The sequence below is a fragment of the Gopherus flavomarginatus genome, chromosome 2, assembly GCF_025201925.1.
Source record: "Gopherus flavomarginatus isolate rGopFla2 chromosome 2, rGopFla2.mat.asm, whole genome shotgun sequence".
Lineage (NCBI taxonomy): Eukaryota > Metazoa > Chordata > Testudines > Testudinidae > Gopherus > Gopherus flavomarginatus.
Genome location: NC_066618.1, coordinates 66,048,574 through 66,072,100, shown reverse-complemented (window position 1 = coordinate 66,072,100; position 23,527 = coordinate 66,048,574). Strand labels below are relative to the sequence as shown.

Sequence of the window (23,527 nt, the reverse complement as noted above, 5' to 3'; positions counted from 1 at the left end):
GCTGCACGATGTTCTTTTTGGACTTATTTTCCTCTCAAACACTATCAAGTCTTATGCAGCATATGTTGCGTTTATATCTACTGATCAAGAGGGATTGTTAAAAGGAACGATTAAAGCAATTGGGTCACATATTGTAATTAGCAAGCCTTATTCTAGAAAATTATCTGCTGAAATGGAAAGATGATGCCAACATTCATCTGTTAAATGGAATCACGCACATTACATATAGAACTTGTCCATACCTGTGCTAGAATGGGTCCTCTTTATATAACCATTACAGATTTTGTGCTGTCCTGTACTGAAAGTATGCCAGTGATGCCTCTGCTGATACAGGTGATGTGCAAAAGGTACCATTTAATTTTAAAAATCCAAAGGCCACTTCAGAGAATAACCTCATAGAAAACTTATGAAAACATCTGTATAGGGTAAATTCTGACCCGGATCCTGAAAACGGATCTGTATGAGCAGAATCTTGTACTGGTGCAGAATCCCTCTGACTTCTCGTGGGCATGACAATCTGTATGGATTTGACTGCAGGATTGGAAGCTTCTGTTTGCATACCATATATTCTGGTAAAATTTGTCTTTTTTTTTTTGTTCGTTCATTTTATCATATGAGGGACCTTTGCATAAAAATCTGTTAATCAGCTTCTGCTTATGTTCTCCTTGCGCCATCACAGTTGTCTAGCATGCATCTCTCTGATATTACAGGCAAAGCAAATATTATTTCACATGAATTAGAGCAGGAGCAAATGGATTCTTACAGAATAGATTCATTTTTTGTGCAAAGGTGCCTAACCAGTAAAAATGTAGGAATATGTAGCTAGATTAGTCTCAATTAAATATTTTTCAAAGTTTTCCATGAAGCAGTGTAGAGAATGTTTTAAAATCCAACAGGCTCAAAGGACCCCAACCTACAGTATAAACTGCCACTGAAGATAAGGGTTTTTTAACAGCTGCATAGTAAAGTCCTAAAATAGAATACAAAACTGAAATATGAAAGAGAGAAGTGCAGGAAGATAAGTAATGTTTGAAGTTCTATAAATCCTGACCATAGCAAATATACTGTGCATAAAAATGTGCAGTACTTGAAAATGTGTGCCTTTTATTGATTCTGCAGCTATTCTGAATCACGTACAGCCCCTTTAACTCAGTAATGCTTGTCACAAAACATATGTGCATGTATGTGGAGATCAGTCACAAGTGAAAATATTGTGCAAAAGAGTGTGTACGCTTTCTATAGCAATGTTAGTCCTGTACGTGGAGATTAGTTTGAATTATGAATTACATAATACTTGTTCTCCTCTTCAGGAAAATCTCAGCATAACCTCTTGAGGTAGTGGGGGAAAAGATATTTTTGGGCTATTTGGAAGTGTCAGTGAGCAGATGTGGTCACATTATGCAAGATGATCACATTTTCTGTATGACAAAAGGTATGTAAGGGGAGGAGTGTAGAATAAAAGGTAAATGCTTAGCCCAGGAAGCAAACAGGCCATGGCAATTTTTAGGAGTTACTTTCCCAAGAGGGCATCTGTGCATTGCAGAAAACATTTATTTAGTGGAAAAAGCTAGGAGAACCACCCTGTAATTTGCTATATCCTGTCTTTTCTCTGTTTGACTGCCAGCTCCTCTGTCTTTTTACTGCCAAATAAGCAAGCTGTTCCTGCCCGCTTCTGCTATCTCGCTGCCTTCATCTCAAATGCATGAGGACTGTCTATGGGATATCTTGTGCAGGGCCGTCCTTAGGCATAGGCAGAACAGGCAGCCATGTAGGGCCTCACACTGCCTGGGGGCACCACTCTGCAGGCAGCCCAGACAGTGTAGAAGCAGGGCTGCTGGGTCCTAGAGAGAGCCGAATGCAGCACAGTCTGAGGAATGGGATTGGCTGCTAGGGTCTCTGGGAAGGAGAGGGGGTGGGGGTTGGGAAAGGAGCTCACCTGTGAGTGTGACTCTTTCCCCCCGGTCAGGTGAGGCTGTGGCTCTGGAACCAGTATCCTTTGTTGTCTCCCATAACATCCATTCTTCTCCCCCCCGCCCCACGGAGCACCCCCTCCTTTCTCCCTCCTCCCCAGGAGCACCCCTCTCTCTCTCCTCCCTCCCCTCCATTAGGGCTAGGTTGGGTGAAGTGCTGGGGGAGAGGAGAGGCTGGCTGCTTGCTGAGGAATGAAAGTGAAAGTAACTCACTTCCTGGGCAGGCAGCCAGAATTGGAATGTCACACAGGGTTTGGCTGGGGTTAGCCAGATGTGTGAAAAATCAGGATAGGGGATTGGGGTAGGGTGAGCAGATATCCCTATTTTATAGGGACAGTCCCAATTTTGGGGTCTTTTTCTTATATAGGCTCCTTTTACCCCCCCACCCCCACCCATCCCTGTCCTGATTTTACACACTTTCTGTCTGGTGACTCTAGGTGGGGGTAATTGGTGCCTATATAAGACAAAGCCCCAAATATCGGGACTGGCCCTATAAAATCAGGACATCTGGATCTGGCCACCCTAGCTGGGGAGCGCATCTCTCCCCTGGGCTGGCAGTGATCCGTGTCATCCGGGGGGAGCTGCACAGGGCAGGATGAGCTGCTGTGGCTCCATGGGTGCCCTGTCTCTGAGATCAGATGCTGTGCTAACTTCACCATGGTCCATAAGGCTGGCGGTGGTGCCCATTGGCGTGTGATTGGACCTGAGGGTTTGCTGCTGCTGTTGCCACTCTGCACCCCAAGAGGTGGATTTTGGGGTCCTGCAGTTTTCCACCTATCTCCTCCTCTACTGCAGCTGTTGGACCAGCGGACTGGGAGGTGAGCCAAGCATGAAAGCAGTACTGTGTTGCCATTTAGATTGTCATTTAACAACTTTGTTTGCCAAAAATTCTTGCTAACAATCCTGAATCCAATTTCAATATTTTTTTTTTAAAAAAAGTCAATATCTTAGCCAAAAACAGAAAATTAAGTTGTTGACAATTATTAGTGACAGGTTTGGTTTGAGGCAGGGAATGGGCCAGTTTTCATCAGAGAAACAAAAAATGTTGACTGACTTTCCTATAGCCTGTTACTCCTGATAAGAGCCCTCCAACAACTGTAATGTGTTCATCTCCTTACTAGTGTATAAAGCAGGGGTCGGCAACCTACGGCACACATGTCAAAGGTGGCAGGAGCTGATTTTTGATGGTATGCAGCAGCAGGCTGAGCGGCTCAGCCCATCACTGCTCTGGGGTTCTGGCTGCTGCCCTATTGCCAGCTGGGATACCAGCCATTGGCCCCACTCAGCACCTGCTGCTGGCCTGGGGACTCCCAAGGAACCCCAGGCTGGCAGTGGGCTGAGCAGGCCAGCTGAACCACTCAACCTGCTGGCAGCCTGGGGTTCCATTCACTCAGCCGGCAGCGGGCTGAGTGGGCTGGTGGCGGGCTGAGCAGCGCCGATGGGGGGTTGAGTGGCTCAGTCTGCTGCCAGTCTGGGGTGCCAGCAGCACTCAGCCTACGCTACTCCAGGGTTCCGGCTGCCGGCCCCTTGCCAGTCAGGAGCTCAGCCGCCAGCCCCACTCTGCCTCCTGCCAGCCTGGGTGAGCAGAATCTCAGGCTGGTAGCGGGCTGAGGGGGGGTTGGCGGCTGGGATCTTGGCTGGCAGGAGTTGGTGGTCAGAACCCCAGACCAGCAGCGGGCTGAGCAGGGCCTGGGATCCTTGTCTAGGGTTCCAGCCACCAGCTCACCGCCGGTTTGGGGTTTCATTTACTCAGCTGGCAGTGGCCTGAGCAGGACCGGTGGCCAAGACCTCAGATAATAACAATAGTTTATTTATATAATATAGACATAGAGAGAAACCTTCTACAAACATTAAAATGTATTACTGGCATGAGAAACCTTAAATTACGGTGAACTTGGCACACCACTTCTGAAAGGTTGCCGACCCGACCCCTGGTATAGAGTGACCATATGTTGTACTAAGATTCTCCTGCTTTTTTTTTTGCCTGTGAGTCAGTATAACTTTTGCCAGCCCAGAAGTTGGGCAGCCAATGTTTTACATTTTCACAATGTTTTCTCCAACTTTCATAAAGTAAATACATAGTTAATATGAGTTAAAAAGGCCAGGGACACTTCTTTGTGAACAATCTGTACGGCAGATCATGCCCATAGACGATTCAGAAAAGAAATTTGAGGTTGAATTTTTTAATGTTGTGATGGATAAAGCAGTATCTGCTGTTGATGAAAAGTTTAATACCTTGCAAGTACACCATGAACAGTTTGGATTTTTGTATGACATAACTAAATTCAACGAAATAGGAAAACAAGAGCAACTAATGACAAAGTGCAAGAACCTAGAGAGCCTCCTGAAGCATGGTGATAGTCTTGATTTAAATGGACTTGAACTATACGAAGAATTGAGTACACTGTCATCAGTGTTGCCACATGCAAAATCGGTGATGGACATTGTACAGTTTATTCATACCCGCAAACTTGTTGACATATATCCTAATGTGTACATTGCCACTCATATTCTACTGACAATTCATTTAACAGTAGCATCAGGAGAACAGAATTTCTCAAAACTAAAGCTCATTAAAAACTACCTCCGCTCTACAATGAGTCAGGAATGCTTAACTGGTCTTGCTATTCTTGCAATCAAACAAGACACGACTTTGTCTTTGTCATACGATGACATTATTACTGATTTTGCAGCCAAAAAAGCCAGAAAGATTGCTTTTAATTAAAAACAAATCTTTGTTTCAATACCTCTTCATATAAATTTCCAATAAAATTTTGATAAATTAAAAAAAAAATTGCATCATTCTGTCATCAGAATTTTTTCTATAGTGCTGCTTCTTTAGTGCTAGTCCGTCAGCATTACAGTGTGCTTAATTAAGTTAAACTGGTTTTAATAACGTGAATGTGGCAAGTTTTCCAATACTGTAAGCTTATGTTTGTGTTGCTAAGAGCAGATCAGGCACACGGGCACCAGTTTAATAATCTCGCCTAGGGCACCATAAATCCTAAGGCTGGCCCTGGTCTTGTGCACCATTAATGGTAGAACAGTCAGACAGGGAACAAATTAACGACCCATAGAGAGGCTAACAAACAGAGAAAGTAGCAAATAAAAAGTACCATAGTTTTGGGAAAATACGTATCCCTGTTAAGCCCAGATGGGTAAGGACATTTCCTTTAGCTGTCTCACTTCCAGTTAGTTGCTTCTGTTTCCTCATTTCTCCTCTTCATCTAATTTATTTTCTGTATTGATATTTGTTTCCTCTTCCTTTCATTTTGTGTCAACTGTATGTCATGTTTCCTCTTGATCTTCCCTCTGTTTAACCCCCACTCAGAAGAAATATTTGCTGAGTTTAGGTAGGAGTCCTGATACCAAAGGATCATGCACTGGAACTTCCTGCTGGGTGCTGGTAATAACATTGAAGGCTGTAAAACAGGACCATGGCTACAAACAGGAATATTGATGCACACATACAGTAATTATCAGAATCACTTTACATCTGAAAAGGTCTAAGTTACTTCTGGTTGGAGGAGAGATGATGAATGAACACAGCTTCCTTTTGCCGAGCATTTAGATTATGTGTTTTTATATTATGATGACGATTTATTATTATTTGTATTGTGAGAGTGCCTGGAAGTCCCAGTCAGGGTCTGGGCTCCATTCTGCCTGGCCTGGTACAAAAGTAAAAGACTGGCTCTGCACCAAAGAGTAGTTAATGTAATTAAACAGTGTAATTAAGACAAGATTCAGCAGTGAGGGTAACAATATTCTGACGGGGGAGGGATGATGATGGAAACTGTAATAAGAACATGTTTTTACATGGGCCAGATAAATATCAGAAGTCCCTATTGGCCATCTGCCCCGCTGTTATCCAGTGACAGTTTTCTGTAGGCATCACAGTAGAAGTGAGTCACACACATTTAATTGTTGTTTTTCAGTCTTATTTTTTTTAAAGATATGAAATTGTCTACCAATAAATTATAACAATAATATTGTTACTCTAGCCTTTATTTACTGTAATCTGCCTTAGATTTTTCTTCTAATACAATTGTCGGTTTTTTCTAAAATATAACCCTAAGCTTCCTTAAAAGGTTCTATGTCTCTATATTTGGAAAGATTTTCAAAAGCACCTAAGTAACTCATTAGTGAGAGGTAGGTGAGGTAATATCTTTTATCGGAGAAAATTCTGTTGGTAAAAGATGTAAGCTTTTGCATAACTCATTGACTTCTAGATGCTCTAGAGCAGGAGCGGGCAAACTTTTTGGTCTGAGGGCTGCATCAAGTTTCCAAAATTGTATGGCCGGCTGGTTAGGGGAGGCAGTGCCTCCCCAAACAGCCAGGTGTGGCCCATCCCCGCCTCTCCTGCTTCTCGCCCCCTGGCAGCCCCCCCAGAACTCTTGCCCCATCCAGCCCCTGGATCCCCCACCACCCCATCCAACCCCTCTCCTTCCTGACTGTCACCCCGGACGCCATTCAACCCCCCGTTCCTGCCCTCTGACCACCCCGAGCCCTATCCACACGCCCGCCCCTGACCACCACCCCTAACTGCCCTGCCCTCTATCCAACCCCCCTGCTCCCTATCTCCTTACTGCGCTGCCTGGAGCACCAGTAGCTAGCGGCGCTAGAGCTGTGCCGCCCAGAGCAGCAGGACAGGCAGCCACACCATCTGGCTGGAGCCAGCCATGCCACCGCACAGCACAGAGACTGGGTCAGGCTGGGCTCTGCAACTGCGCTGCCCCAGGAGCTCACAGCCCTGCCACCCAGAGCACTGCACCAGTGGCGCAGTGAGCTGAGGCTGCAGGGGATGGGGAACAACAGGGAAAGGGCCAGGGGCAAGCATCCTGGGCCAGGAACTCAGGGGCCAGACAGGAGGGTCCCGTGGGCTGGATGTGGCCCGTAGTTTGCCCACCTCTGCTCTAGAGTGTTCCTATGTAACTGTATTTATGTATTATTTATCTTATACATATTTGAAATTTTTAATTTGATCTTTAGCAGTGGTCTAAATGGGTTCCATTGAATCCAAGATATATGTGATATGTTTGAGCTTTGTTTCTCCAAAGCTAAACGTTAGGCTCCTAAATCCACATGTAGGTGTATATTGAAGACAGCGGGGTTTATGTTTCTAAGGCACTTCTGAAAATCACACTCTTGTGGGGCCAAAATATGGATTTAAGAGCATAGCATTAGACTCTTACTTCGATAATGTTGGCCAATGTCAATAATGTGTTGGACAAGCAAAGCTGAAACTTATCTGAAGTATCTTTAAAGCCGAGGAACCTATTTAGACAACTGCTACAGATCCAATGAAAAGTTTCAAATATATGTAACAGAAATAATACATGAATACATAATGTCTGTGTATAGAGTATCTACCACATAGTCTCTGGTCTATGGTAAACATAATAAAAATAAAGTGCCCACAAAACTTCCAGATAAGGTTGTTCAAGTGCATTTCCTATCAACACAGTCACTAAAAATCCAGAAAGTCAGCAATTAGGGTGGGGGTGGGCAAGCTACGGCCCATGGGACTGTCCTGCCTGGCCCCTGAGCTCCTGGCCCGGGAGGCTCACCACTGGCCCCTCCCCCACAGCCTCAGCTCTCTCGCTCTGCCACTGGCGCAATGCTCTGGGCAGCGGGCTGTGAGCTCCTGGGGCAGCACAACTGCAGAGTCTGGCCTGACCCGGTGTCTGTGCTGCGCGGTGGCAGTAGTGTGACCCAGCTCCAGCTGGGCAGCACGACTGTAGCACCACCAGTGCTCCAGGCAGTGCGGTAAGGGGGCAGGGTGGTGGTCAGGGGGCGGGGATGTGGATGCTGGTCGGGGGGAAACACGGGTTTGAATGGGGGCAGGAGTCTCAGGGGGCAGTCAGGAAGGAGGGGGGGTTGGATGGGGCAGCAGAGGGCAGTCAGGGGACAGGGAAAAGGAGTAGTTGGATGGGGCAGCCGTCCAGGGGCTTCAGGAATGAGAGGAGGAGTTGGATGGGGCGGCGGGAGTCTGGGGGCAGTCAGAGGACAGGGAGCAAGGGTGTGTGGATGGGGCAGGGGTTCCAGAGGGGCCGTCAGGGAACAGGGGGTGTTGGATGGGGCAGGAGTCTGGGGGCGAAGGGGGCAGATAGGAGGTGGGGGCCAGGCCATGACCCCCTCCCCTAACTGGCCCTCCATACAATTTATGAAATCTGATGCAGCCCTGAGGCCAAAAAGTTTGCCCGCCCCTGAGTTAGGGCATCATACGCATCCACACCAAACTCAGTTCACGTATCTCACCATTCAAATATTACAACTGAGCAGATACACTCAGAATTCTCATTGACACAACAAATTCCCTTTCACTTCCAACATGTAGCCACCCACAATGCACACATCCAGTTCCTCTGCACAAGGCACACTTCAGCTCCAAGCTCATAGTTTTTCCATGTACAAATAACACATTATTGAGTTTCTCCAGTGCACATATATTTAGAGAGCGTACATCATCCCAGAAAGGGAATTGGGTGTGGAGGTTACAGATCTGAGTGCATCTGCTTTACTGTGATGGCTGAATGGAAAGTTCGGGAGTTGAGGTTGGTCTAAAAGTGAACATTGCCTTAACTGGTGATTTCTGAGGTTTTTGGTGACTGTATTGTTAGGTAATGCACTTGAGCAACATCAGCTACATATTTTGAAGGCAGCGGTTTCCTGGTGTTTTTAGAATTTGTAAAAGTTCAGGGTATGATTGGGCAGAGGGCAGCCAAGATCAGTTGGCAAGAGGACATGTAATGATGGCTATAAGCATGGGGAAAACAAGATTAGCGGGGACTGCCGGTTGTAAATGGGGGCTTGGAAAGACTGAGGGCAGCAGTGTCTGGTGGGCTATGTAAGGTATAGAGTGGAGACAGTGTAGTGTGCAGCACAAGTTTGCAGATAGGGATGTAGTTAGAGGGTTGTTGGGTAGGGGGAAATTGGAGAACAGCAAAGGTTTGGCAATCAAGAGTGCAAGGGAGGCTGTGGTAGCAGGAGGGGGAGGATATGGGCTGTGTTGAATGGGTGGCATTGGAGTTCACAGAGGCAGCATAGGGTTGGGGAAGTGAGAGCCTATGGAGAGGCGGGATTAGCAGGGAGTTTGGGGCAGGGCAGATCACTCTGTAATAGGCAGGATGTCTTTTATGCTGGCAGGATCTGTAATTAATTTTTTTTTTATCTTTCCCAGCTAAGAAATCCTTCCCCTGAGTGGGCAGAGTTTCTTTGTGCTTTACCAGCTGGGCTCCCCCTGCTTATGGAGATCCACCTATTGCAAAGAAACCTATGCCTCTAAGGAGCATTATTTCCTTGGACCCTGCCTATAAAAGGGGATGGGAAGGGCTCAGTGAGCCTGATGGGCCTGGGCTCCCTGAGGCTGGGAAGCCCAGTGGTCTTTCTCTTGAAAATACTGGCAACTGTCCAAATGGTGACCCCTTCCAGCACCCTCAAAGAATGCTAAGATATCAGTCTCCCCAGAAGAGGATGGGCCTCCTCTCTCCTTCCCATGCACCCCTCCCCAAAGCCTCTTAAAGGTGAGCTTTGGGGGAGCCAAGACAGAGAGGCTGGGAGTGGGAGTTGATTTAAGGGCAAAAGAACATGGGAGAGGCTGGGCAGGCATGAGATAACAAGCAGTGGGCGGGGGAGGGCGGGGCATAGAGAAAGAACAAGCTTGGTGGGGTAGATGGAAGAGTGAGAGGAGGAAGCAGACCTGTGGCTCATGGAGTTTGTGAGAGGGAGTGGATGAGAATTGTTCAACAGAAGCAAGTCCAGTACCTGAGAGAAAGAGGCTTGTCCATGGGGCAGTTTTCTTGCCCTCCTCCACTAAAGATGGCACCTAAAAGCAGCTACGTTTGTCTGGTCAGGAGCAAGCAACTCCTGCATTAATAACCTCACTGTGTGTAAGTTAAACACCAGAAACTGTGCAAAAATTAAAGTAAGTGTCCAAGCACTAAACAGAATATAATGAAACCCCCAAACAACTACATTCATGTCCCTGTCTTGTATCCTTGCACATATGTACTATTCCTGTACATGATCCCAAACTTTAATGCCTTAGCTAGTGGTGGGCATCCTAGGGCATACGGTCCTGCCAAACTAATGCCACTGTAGCCACACAAACGCACCAATACCATTACTAGAACTCTTTGATATCTCCTGTTCTGATCCTAGTTTCATTGTTCTTCCATCTAGTTTAAGATTTCTGAATGTCTTTCCATGCTTCAGCCTTCTTCCTCAACTGTATGTGTATCTCATCATTAATCTAAGTATCTAGAGCAATAAAAGTGACAGATGGGTCTGGCAGGGTTGTTCTCTAGACCTCAACAAATTTAACCCAAGACACGCAACAAGGTGTTTATATTAGAGCAGTGGAAAAAATTAGGAAGAGTTGACTTGCAGTTCCAACAAAAGTTTTCTTTCAGTGCTTTTATGGAGCGATGTAGATCAAGTTTCATGTTGCGTTGGTTTCTCATAGCCTGAACATTTTGCTATTTTTTCAAACCCTTCTCTAACCCAGTTAATCTTAAAACACAAGCCAAGATGGAATTTCCTAGCACCTTCTGCCTGGAAAAAGGCTGTGCTGTCTTTTTCATCCATCTGATTTCTGCACATGAGGTGTTTCAGAATAACTCATTAAAGAATCCAATAACCAAGTTTCAAGTAAACCCAAAGTGAAACATTTGCCATAAATGATCATGTTATTGCCATGCAAACTGAGGGTATTTATGCTCTGTAGCTTTTACTGCACAGATGCCACCATTAACTGTACATTTTACTTCTAGTATAATTGCCAAATAACTCTCTCTTAAGCTGAAGTTAAAAAAGGGAAAACTTCTTGCACATTACTCTGGGCAAACTTTTCAAAAGTTTCTAAAGATAAACTTAGCTTGTGTTGGGTCATTCCTCCATCACCCCTCCCCCCACCCCCGCACACTGTAGCTGAAGATTAGCATTTCATCCCCGATGCTTTGTGCTTGAAAATGTGATGAAGCTTGAGAACAAATAGTTCATAGGCTTCATTTTATACTAAGTTGGAGACAGTTGCTTTAACAAAACAAAAAAAATATGTAGCTGAAGAGGCACAGTTCTGTGTGAAATGGGTCAGGAGAAACTTTCCGTGGAGTGTAAGGTGAGATGGGGCATTGTAATGTAGTCTCCTCTACAGCACACTTACCTTCTTTTTTCCTCTCTCTCTCCTTAATGTGGGCTCCGCTGATCACTGATTCTCTAGTAAAGGTTGAAAGTTATGTAATATTTCTGCTGATATGAATTGCTTGAAATTGTGTCAGGCAAGATCAGCACAGGATTGGGCGCAAAGATTTGTTACTCGGGAGCATAGAATACAACATATCACAGTTCAGAATAGATACATCATTGATTGTTCAGAATCAGACTTTAGGAGGACGTGTGCTGTGGGAGGTATTACCTTACTTGTATTTCCTGGTTTTCTGATGTTTTTGTTTTGTTATTTCCTGCTTCTGAGGTTTCAGTTTGTGGCTACCAACTTTCATGTTCTGTAAGAGTATAAAGGAATCACAACCCTTTAATGAAGTTTTTTTGTTAGTGAATTGTCCAGCAGCAGCTGTAGAGTGAAGGTCATAATCAAAGGGCTTGATATTCTGAACTTCCACACAGCATGAGCTCTGGGTAGGCATAGCTCAGATTCCCATCTTAACAAAACCCTTCTTGTCACTTATAACTATTAGAAGGCCGTGTTCAGCATAGCAAAATTCCTGAATCTAAGCCTGGCTGACTATGCCCTTACGTTCTGGGCAGTAATTAGTGCATATTACTATAGAGTTCTCATCCTCTTAGTTTAGTAATCATAGTAAGTGTAGCCAATCAAACCTACAAGCTTTAGAAAGGAGTTGAGTTCTAGGGCTGCGGCCTTGTCGTAGTAATTGCTCATTGAATGTCCATAAACCTTTCCTCTGGAAGAACAAGAAAAACACTATCCCCTGGACAGTTCACAGCTGCTACAATGAAAGTCAATCTCAGACTCTCCTAGTTTATTCAAAGGCCCGGACCCTTGAAGAGGAAGCAGATAATATACTTGGGGCTTGTCTACATGGCTCAGCAAACTGCATGAGAGGGGTGTGATTTATAGAGTGCTCTGACTGCCCCACGAAGACTCTGTGGGTGTGATGTAAAAGGCACCTACTTCTACATTAACACGAACTAGCTATCTTTCAGGTAGTTGCAGCAGGGTCCACATGGGGCATTTAGTGCACTCTACAAGTCACACACTTCTAATGAACTTTCCTGTGCCATGTAAACAAGCCTTGAGAGAAAGAGCATGCCTCAATTAGATGAGTCTTTAATTAATCATCCAACCCACTAAAGGCAGATACATAAAATGTCACAGCTTAGCTAGACAACCATGGCTAGTCTCAAAATCTGCAAGAAGAATGTAAGATGTTAGCACAGAAGGAAAGCAACAGAGGCTTTCAACCAGTCTTAGTACAAGGCTCTCAAGCTGCCAGCTTCCTGATCCTGCAAGTGAAACTAAAAGATACCTAAGGATTTTCTCAGACAAAGTTGACATCTTCCCTTAAAGGCAAAATATGCAGGAACTGTGATGGTAGCAATTCTAAGCATAGTAGTTCTTCTCTAAGACAGCTAGAGAACTCTGGTTTCAGTGGTAAATATACACAAACATGGTTATTTATTTTTCAAGTGTGTTTTAAGGGTCAGGGGCTTAGAGAAATGGGGAGGTTTGTGAAATCATGTGAAAGTCCAACCTAAAGGTGACTGTTTCCTGTGTACTTAGTTCTCTAGGTATTGTACATGTATGGCAGTGTTCTATTTACCATAGTGGGCAGCATATGCAGCTTTCTATGTGTTATGTGGGCTGAATCTGCACACAATAATTATAAACATAAATATATATATATATACACACACACAACCTGTATGATCCTGAGGATGTCACATGGGGCCGCAGTTGTGTGCTGACTTGGCAATGGGGTTGAGAACCACTGATGTAAGGCTATCAAGCTTTCTTGCTGTCTCATAAAAAAAAATAAAAATCTTAAAATAAAAATAGGGCAAATGGTGATAGCTGCTTTGAGCCCTTTGAAGGAGTATAGCTGAATACAACTGTGCTCACTCATTTTTGCTTGAATATATTCCTTAGAGCTTGTCTAAAGATACGTAGAGCGTGGAAGACTAGCACAACATAGACTTATCCCCCAGCTCATTGCGTGCTAACTGTCCACGTGGAACCTACTGCCATACACTAAAAGTTTCACTGTGTTTTGATCCACCCTGCTTTGAAACGGGAGATTAAAGCGCACCACAGAATTTTTCATGCACGGCAGCAGGGCCCACACAGGCAGGTGGTAGGCTACAAGCTAGCGTAAGATAGATTTACACCCCAGCTTGCCGTGAACAGTTGGTAAGACAAGCCCTAAGTCAACTTCCTGGTGTTTTTCCAATAGCATTAAATGGACCATTGGAAAATGCTTATTCAAAGTGTTAAGAAATAAAGAGCATCTATTTTCCTTCGAGTGAGGGTCCCTGTGTGTATTCCAAACATAGGTGTGCCATGCGCTGGAAGTTTTCAGCAGCAGTCTGTTGACCTGTACGCAGGTCGTATGTTGCCTCATGTTCCAAGCAAGGTTATGAGGCCATGCGGGGTGATGCCTCCTCAGTTCCCTCATAGTGCTATGTGGTTGGAGTCAGAATCTTCTTGCTCATAATCTCTACAAGAACAACTGTCCGTTGTATTTAGTTAGCTAGTTTGTTTTTTCTTCTTAGTTTTGTACATTGTCTATAGTGTAGTTACTTGCCCCACTCGAGGGCTGCCCCGACTTTGTTGGGGGACTATGCTCTGCATTCTGGGATTTAAGAACTGTGCCTCATGCCCTCAATTCGTTCTCCATGAGAGATGAGCACTGCCGTTGCTTATACTACCTAGGAGAAGTGCATCTTGCCACATATTGCGACATCTCTAAGTCCTTTCCCCTGCAGACCCATGAGGCTCATCTCCTGCGACTCAGGAAGTTCCTCATGGAAGAAGCTCTCCGGCCCCTTGCAGAGTCCGATCCTGGACTGGCAGAACCAGCAGTGCACTACCCTTCACCAGTGGTGAGCATCCTACCTACCACACAGATCTGACAAGGTCAAGCATGTGGACAGCACCTGCCACCTCCTAAGGTTCCCCATGCAGAGGGTAAAGCTAAAAAGGAGGCAACATAGGTAGCGTTGGTTACCACACTAACCATACCACAAGACAACCCTCCATACTGTGCATCTCCACCACAACATGAGCCCCCTTGCTCTGCACCACATACACACCCCTGCTTCAGCAGTCAGCGGGATGTGCCATGGACAGCTGGACGAGCCAAACACTTGCTCCCCACAGTGCACTTCAACCTGCCATATTCCCCCCTTGCTGCTGCTTTTGGCTTCGCAGCCCCACCACCAACGGATGCACTTCTCTTCCTGGGCTGGAGACCAAACCCCATGGTTGCAGGACCACCTTCATTGACAGCTGCCGCCATCCGAGATCTCTCTGGACTCCAAGGCTTTTTCAGCGAAGGAACCATCATTCTCCCCGGTCCCCAGGCATTGCTCAGACTCCTGGGCATGGCCACCGCACCAGGCAGGGTATGCTCCAACCCTGCCGCATTGGTATGTGTACTCTTGGGGCCTGGAGTATCTCTAGGACTAGACCCCCTGAGCACATTGGCCAACGTGGGACACTTACCACCACCCATATTCATCTTCTCATGTCTTGAACCCTTCCATCTGGGCCCCTTCACCAGAACCGTCCAGCTCGGACCTAGAGGCAGAGACAGCAAGGGAGCCGATCCCGACAACAGCCTCCTGTCTGGATGGAGCACTGATTCCCCTGACCCTCTCGCCACCTGATGACCACCACTAATACCAGGAGCTGCTGCAGAGGGTGGCCCTGAATTTGGGTGTCCCATGGGCAGAAGTCCAGGACCAACACCATCGCTCCTAGACATTCTCCAGCCTAGGGGACTGTCCTGCATTGCATTTCCCATAAACAAAGCCATCCTTCGAACTGCACGGGCGGTCTGGCACACACCAGTGTCCTTCACCCCCACAGCCATCCAAAGGGGCTGATTGCCTTCCCCTGACTCCTTCCCACTTCGCTGGTGGCGCACGCAGCGATGGAACAGGTGAGGCAGCACTCACACACCTCCACTCCTCCAGATAGGGTGGCAATGCACCTAGAGCTCCTGGGATGCATAGTTTACTCCTCTGCAGCCCTGCAATTCTGCACATCAAACTACCAGGCTCTGCTAACAAAGTGTGATTTTAAAACTATGCCAAGCTAGTAGAGTTCTTGGAGCATCTCCTGCAGGACAAGCAACAGCATTTCCAAGCCCTGGTGGAGGAAGGTCACTTGTCGGCCATGTTTACCCTCTAAGCAGTGATGGATGTGGCAGACACATCCTCCCGCTCCCTGCCGCAGGCATAGATGCAACAGGAGGCCTGACTGCAGTCCTCCGGCTTCCCGAACGAGATCCACACCACCATCCAGTTTCTCACCTTTGACAAGGGCAAGTCGTTGTCGGCAAAGACAGATGAGTCCCTACAACTCCATAAGGACTCGCAAATGACTCTCCTGTCTCCAGGAGTTTACAGAAGCAACAGAAGTCACCCTGCCAACCATGGCCCTATGCACCGTACCAGCCCATGTACACCCAGTATCAGGACCCCGCCTGACAGCACCCCAGATCACAATATCCACAACCGTCAGCCTCTGACACCTGCTCTGCCATACCATGGCACCAATCTAAGGCCCAGTTTTGGCAAGCCCCCATCATCACCACCTCCAGCCCCCCTTACTGTCTCTGGAGCCCATCTTGCCCTATTTGCCCACCACTGGGGCAAGATCACCACGCATCGTTGGGTATTGGAGGGTGTGAGATATGGCTATTCTATCGAGTTCCTTACCTTCCCCTCTTCCCCTCCAGTACCTCCTGGGAGTCTCTCTCATCGCAACCTCCTACAGTGTGAGGCAAACACCCTCCTAACGAAAGGTACAATTGAACCCGTGCCTTCCCTCTTCAGTCGGTAAGGGTTTCTACTCCCTATACTTTTCTCATCCCAAAGAAGGGAGGAGGTCTCCGCTCTAGCCTCAATCTCTGCTTACTTAACAATTTCATCAGAAAGGCCATGTTCCATATAGTGATGCTCGCATCAATTATCACCACCTTTCCCCAGGGGGTATGGTTCGCAGCCCTCAACATGAAGAACGCGTACTCGCATAGCGATATCCATCCAGTACATCCAGTTCCTTTGCTTCCATGTGGGTGACAATCACTACCACTTCAGAATTCTCCCCTTTGGTATTGCCATGGCCCCATGAGTCTTCACTGTGGTGGCTGCAGCCCAGCTACAGTGCCTGGGGTATTCTATGTGTGTTTCCTTACTTGGACGACTGGCTCTTGGTGGTGACAATCCTTGCCAAAACGACATCACCCATCCTCACTGTCCACTCGCTCCTCGCCGTATGCTCCTGCGGTGGTGGTGTTGGAGAGGAGCTGAATGTGTTGGTTGTGGATAAGAGGCAGGAATGTGCGGCGGTTAAGCGAACTGCCCGCAGCTCTAGGATATTGATGCACATGTGTGCCTTGTGATAAGTTCAAGCCCCTTGTGTGGCACAGCCATCTAAGTGGACTCCCCAACAAGCCAGGGAAGCATCCGTAGTAAGGGTGCTTATGGGGCCGGAGGTGGCGAATGGGATGTCTTGCAGCATCGGTCTACCAGGTGAAGGAAGTGCAGACCGGCCATGGATCAGTGTCCAGATGCTTGATGTTGGGCAGACTGAAGGGGACCAGAGTTGTAGACAGTGAATGTAGGTATGTGGTATCACATGGGGTGCAGGCCACCATGTGGCTGAGGAGACAGAGAGAGCGGTGCACTGTGGTGTGTGAGGTATGAGCGTTATGTGGGCTATCAAGGCGGCAAAATGGTCCAACAGAAGGAAGACTTAAGGTGCCATTGAATCTAAGCGTGCCCTGATGTACCCCAGGCGTTGTAGTTGGGCTGTGACCACCGCTCCTCCGGGTAGCCTTGTTCTGGCCCAGATAGTTCTGGTTTCCAGTTCTGGTTACTCAGACTCACCTCCCACCCCCAGTCGGTCTCCCCGATCTGCCAGACCTCCTCACCCAGGACCTGGGCAGAGTCCATCATCCCAGCCCAGACCTGCTTCGATTGATGGCCTGGTTTTTGAATGGGGATTGCATGTAGACAATGCCTGCTCCACTCATACTTATGCACAGCAGATGATCTTCCACTCTAGTGTGCTACACAGCGAAATGGAAGCATTTCACCTCCTGGGCACACCACCACCGTTTCCCTCAAGTACATCTGTCTCCCCATCACCCTAGACTACCTCTTAGACCTTAAGACCTCAGGCCTCTCCCTTAGCTCTGTCTGGTCCACCTGGTGGCTCTTAGTGCCTTGCTCCCACTTGTGGATGGCCACTTGGTGTTTACTTACCCTACCACCACCCAATTTCTGAAAGAGCTGTCAAACATCTTCCCTCTGGTTTTCATACCTGCCCCTCCTTGGAACTTCAGTCTTGTGCTCTCTGCCCTCACCAGACCTCCCTTTGAGCCCCTGGCCACATGCTCTGTCTCACGCTTATCCATGAAGGTCTTCTTCCTTGCAGCCATCACCTCCACTCGGCAGGGCAGCCAACTGGTGGCCATGATGGCTGACCGCCCCATCCCCCATATACGGTCTTCCATAAGGACAAACCACCCTAAGTTTCTCCCAAAAGTGGTCTCAGAGTTCTACCTCAATCAATCCATCCATTGCCTGGACTTCCACCCTAAATCGCACATCGCTTCCACAGACAAGACCCTGCAGTCCGTGGATGTCTGCTGTGCACTCACATTCTACCTAGAGAGGGCCCATGCCTCTCCATGTCTCTTCGTTGCCATTACGGAGAGGTCCATGGGCCACGCCTTCTCCTCTCAGCGCATAGCCAAGTGGATCGCTGCTTGCATCATGGAGTCCAATACCACATGCACAGTCCAAAGCCACACCAATTGGCAGAATTACAGCCCACTCCACAAGGGCCCAAGCAGCCACCTCCACCTTCCTGGCAGGTGCCCCTGGTATGATATCTGCCAAGTGGCGACCTGGCACTCTGGGCACACCTTCACCACCCGCTGCAGCAGTGGTTCTCAAACATTTGTACTGGTGACCCCTTTCATACAGCAAGCCTTTGAGTGCAACCTCCTTTATAAATTAAAACACTTTTATATTTAACATTATAAATGCTGGAGGCGAAGAGAGGTTTGGGAATGGAAGCTGACAGCTCATGACCCCCCCCCATAATAATCTTGCGACCTCCCCCCAAGAGGTCATGACCCCCAGTTTGAGAACCCCTGCGCTACAGCATCGACAGAGGGGCAGCCGAAGATGTGACCGTGGACCATGCCATCCTGCGGATGGCTATACCTCTCACACATCTTCGAGCTGATTGCTGCTTGGTACTCACCCGTGTTTGGAATAGATAGATAGATAGATAGATAGATAGGGACCGTCACTTGAAGAGGAGTAACTGTACCTGTAACTGGAGGTTTTTCAAGATGTGTGGTCCCTATTTGTATTCCAATATCCGCCCACTGTCCCCTCCGCTGCAGACAGACAGCCCGATTCAGCAGTAAGAGAATGACTAAGGGAGCATCGCCCTGCATGGCCTGTTATAACCTCACCTGGAGTACAAGGCAACGTACACAGTGCATGCAGGCCAGTGGACACAGCTGCTGAAAACTTCTGGTGCATGGCATGCATGCGCACTCATGTTTGGAATGCAAATAGGGACCACACATCCCGAAGAACTTCCAGTTACAGGTAAGTAACCTCCTCTTTCTTGTCATACCACATATTAATTTTAAGGTTAACCATTTAGTGATAGGTTACAAGGTAAGTTTGACCCATTAAAACTGTATGCCCTGGTTTGCAGACTATGCCTTCCTAGGGCCCAAGCCCTTAGTCGTGTCTTGAATGAATTAGAAGGGAGGGCATATTTGTACTGTAGCAAACACCTAGAGACAGTTACTAATAATTATGCAATTTTGTCCCAAAAAGTTTAGTAGTCTGTTCGGGTTTTTATAGCAGGAAGCCAAGCAATTATGTTAGATGATATATGACAACCAATATTTCACTCTTTCACCCACAGAATGTGAACGGTATAAAGTACCATGCCAAGAATGGCCACAGAACACAGATCCGTGTACGCAAACCATTCAAATGTCGTTGTGGAAAGAGTTACAAGACAGCTCAGGGCTTGCGGCACCACACAATCAATTTCCATCCCCCAGTGTCTGCTGAGATTATCAGGAAGATGCAGCAATAACATGCTGGTCACAAATGTGCCAAGAAATCCTCACCAGCAGTTGCTGATTTTGAAAACAGCCACCTTTTTCAGGGGAAGCATTCAGCAACCCTTTAAAAAAAATGAAATGCATGCTTTAAATTTTTCTGTAATTTTGGAATGATGTATCTTTGTAGAGTTAATGATTTTGTACATTTGCACTTGTAATCATCATACCCATTTTCATTACTTTGATATAAGGTGCTAAAAAAAGCTATAGGTTCTTCAGAACACTTTCCCCAAAACAAAAATAAGGGGGTGTTGCATATTTAGTTGTACTGCAGTGTTAAATCGGGGCGTGAAGAGGAAAGCTTGGCACTGACATCATTTCAAGATTGTAATGTGGTTGAAGATTTTCAACACATCCGTTCATGTGTGTGTAAAACCAAAACAATACCACCATTGTCAAACTGGTTAACATGCCTTACATAATGGAGTTATCAGTGGTGTAGCAAGTCTTTAGGTATTGGAAATATAAATAAGAAAGGATGTTTAACATAATATGCTAAAAATATTTTCATACTTAAATAACATACATAAAAAGGTGTGCTTGCTGTATTTTATATTATCTTGCAAATTCTTTTTTCCCTTTTGAAATGCTGAAAATCTTGCCATTTGAACTAGTAAACAATCACCTTTAGTGTTAGGATTATTACTTTGTTTTTATACAAGATGATGTATTAAGTTCATGCCCATCAAACTTTTGAGGACCAAGATCCCAGGCCAACTAAATATTTTCTCCTGAAATCTACTGTTAGAAAGACACTTCGAAATACTTAAGTGCAAATTTGTGTGTGAGAGAGAAACAATTCTATCTTCATCTCAGATGAAGTTTTAAAGCACTTTGTAGTTCTCTGTTGCCAACAGATGTAATGTTTTATGCGTTGCCAATTCTTGCAACTACAGTACTAACTTATGCCTGTGGTTGCAAATAAAAATTCTAAGCTTGGTTTAAGGAGGTATGTTGCTTTTGTTACAGAAATTTCTGGTGACCCTCCTTCACGTTCATTATATTTTGAAATTTTCTTTGTATATTTTTTGCCTCTTATTGTAGATCACTGCATTCCAATTGGAAATGTCTGTTTAGCTTTACAAATCACTTTGCTGAAATATGACATGAGCCTTATTGAAGATGAAGTGCTTCTTGCAACCAGTGTCGAAGATTGACTTGAAACAAGAGCCATTATAAAATAACTTGTCTGGACCATACATGAACATATATTTCTTACAGTACCATCATGCCTTGAGCTTTCTTCTCTCACAAGTGCTATTCTTTGAAGCTCAGGGTACGTCTGTACTACCCACTGGATCGGCGGGTAGTGTTCGATGTATCATTTATTGCGTCCAGATGAGACGTGATAAAAAAAATCGATCCACGAATTGACACCCGTACTCCCCCTCGACAGGAAGAGTAAGCAGAGTCGATGGGGGAGGCACGGCAGTCGACTTGCCGCTGTGAGGATGGCCATGTAAGTCAAACTAAGATGCTTTGACTTCAGCTATGCGAACAGCGTAACCAAAGTTGCAAGTCTTAGTTCAAACACGCCCCCACCCCCCCGCTAGTGTAGCCCAGGCTTAAAACACCTATAAAAATTCAGACTTATTTCCCATGAAAACAAATTAAGTGTTTTGAAGTGTAGTAACTTTCCTCTCTCCCTGTATTTTGCATGAAAGTTCAGACAAATGGGAAACAGACCTCTCAATTTTTCTAAAACATTTAAAATGAACTTTGAAAAGATGACAATTTTCTGTTAACCAACTACTGACTCCCTCATAATGAGGTTTTAAAGAAGCATTTGCAAAACCCCCATTTAAACAAATCATTGCCTCAAATCCTGAAGAGGAGATAGCATTGTCTATTTAGTTTAAATGATCCAGACATGAGAATCAACTTGTTGATGTATAAAAGATCTCATTTGGTTAGTTCCTACCTTCTGAACTGTTTTGGCAGCAGATTGGGACAGCAAGTATCATTTGGCTCTGTTCTAGTGCAAGAAACTATAGGCTGGTTATGTTAATTTAATAGCTAAACTGTCATAAAAAGTCATTGCATGTAAATTCCTTTCAACTATGAAAATGAAATTCCAGTTTCTATTTACCTATTCATTGTGACAGTATTATTAAACAGGTAAAGATGGGACTATTTTGTTATACTGTGTATAGTGAATGTATTGTACTGTGTCTGTGAAAAGTGTGCTTTAAATTATATTTTCATATGTTTTGTTGGGGACAAAGTACATTAAGTTTGAAAGTGACAGAGGTTTGTTTTAGAACTGAAGGCAACTTAATGAATCAATATTCCTGTCAAGAAAGCTGCTTATAAATGTAAATCAAATCACATTTAAAATAAACTGCCTCTGACCCAAAACAAATATGACTGCTTCATTATTACTTCTCATTATCTCTAAGGGTGATTAGTTTGATCTGCACAGACTGATAGTATTTTTATGCATTATTTATTTCCTTTTTTGGCAGTTTGTCAATGCAATAATTAAAACCAAATGCACCAAAACATCCGGGCAACCTGGTTAGTTGTCAAATTCTGTGGAATGCTACAAACTATGCTTAAAAAAAGCTACATCAAGATTTTCAATATGTGCCAGTTGTTAGTTGTAACCACCAGCTTCTTTCCTGTTTCCCACACAAAACACACTTCAACATTTTTAAAGAAAAAGTGAATTCTTCTGAGGCTGTTCGATAATGACATCTTCATTCAGAGATTCAAGACTGGCCAGGTAAAGTGTGCATATTCATATTCCCCGTTGGTCCAAAACAGCCCAGCTTAGGTGGTCTTCAGGGATGGAGGCATGATTTTGAGATGGATAATTGTCTGAGGATTTGGGAGGTTAAATAGGAACATGCTGTGAGGGTTTGATACCTGTCTGTGGCCCTTTTTGTGAACCAGTCAGAGCACTAGGTAGGTACTTCATAAATGTAAACAAGTGCAAATCTCCCTGCTATACATAGCAGTTGGAAGGGGAAAAAAAAAAAAAAAAAAGATTGCTCGCTTTGTGCAGTAACTGTAGTTCTTTGAGCTGTGTCCCTCTACGGGTGCTCCACTATGCACCCTCCTCCATCTCTGCTTCAGATAGTTCCTTAGGGGACATTTGTGTGAAAAAGGAACTAAGGAACAAGCTGAAGCAGACATGGAGGAAGGTGCATAGTGGCGCACCCATAATGGGGACACATCTCAAAGAACTGCAGTTCTTGCACAGCGCGAGTAAGTTCCTCTTCTTTGAGTAGCATCCGTATGGGTGCTCCACTTCAGGTGACTTCTACTTAGTATCCCTAGATGGAGGAGAGAGCTTTGTACTGAAGATAATACTGCAAAACCAAGTGCCACATCAGATCTGACAGCCCAGATCAGGGTGTAATGTTTTGAAAACAATACTGAAGCCCATACGAAGGTCCTACATATTTCAAATATTGGTACATTCTTCAGTAATGCTGTAGCTGTTGCCTGTGATCTGGGTGAATGTGCTATCTTACCTGTTGGTGGGTGGAGATGGTTACTACAATGGCCGTCTTCATAGATAAATGCAACAAAGAACAGGCTGCCATTGGTTCAAGCAGAGGTCTCATAAGGTAACGGAGTACCAGGTTGAGATCCCAGGTCAAGATAAGATTTCTAATTTACGGGTAGAGATGCCCTAAACCCTTAATAAACCTAGACGACACCAGGTGAGCAAATATGGAGAATCCTACTGGAGGATGAAAGGCTGATTTGTGGCCAAATGGACCTTAATGGAACTGATAACCCCACTTTCTTTAGCTCCAACAGATAATCCAGGATGACTGAAAGGATGGTATCGACAACACTAATGGAAGAATCTTTCATTTCTGCAAGTAAGTAGTGCTGGTTAATCTTTCTACTATTCAGTAACCCCTGTTGTACTTCTGTAGAGCAGAAGGATTCTAAACCAATGAACCATCCAGGAGCCATGCCCATGATGCACATTCTCTGACAAGAGATGAGGAATGTTCAGGAACTTGACAACAGTTGAACACCCAGGTGAAGCAGGTAAGGGTACCAATCTTGTCTCAGCCAGGTCAGCACTACACAAATAACTCTAGCTCTGTCCTGTCTGGTCTTGTTCATCACTCTTAGTATCAGCGATGTTGACGGAAACACATAGAACAGACCCTTATTCCAAGATAGAAGAAAAACATCTCCCAAGGAATGGTGGCCCAGAAAAGG

General features: G+C 45.5%; 1 protein-coding gene across 2 annotated transcripts in view; it reads left to right on the top strand.

Annotated features, from left to right (window-relative positions):
• Positions 1-21,685, top strand: part of JAZF1 (JAZF zinc finger 1) — a 279,200-nt gene extending 257,515 nt beyond the window's left edge. The window contains exon 5 of one of the 2 annotated variants that reach the window (XM_050938734.1): positions 19,135-21,685. In XM_050938734.1, coding sequence (XP_050794691.1) covers positions 19,135-19,311 — 177 coding nt within the window. In that variant the 3' untranslated portion in view covers positions 19,312-21,685. Of the gene's footprint in view, positions 1-280; positions 342-19,134 lie in introns of those variants that run through there. The other variant, XM_050938735.1, reaches the window with a different exon arrangement.
• The last annotated feature ends 1,842 nt before the right edge of the window (positions 21,686-23,527 follow it).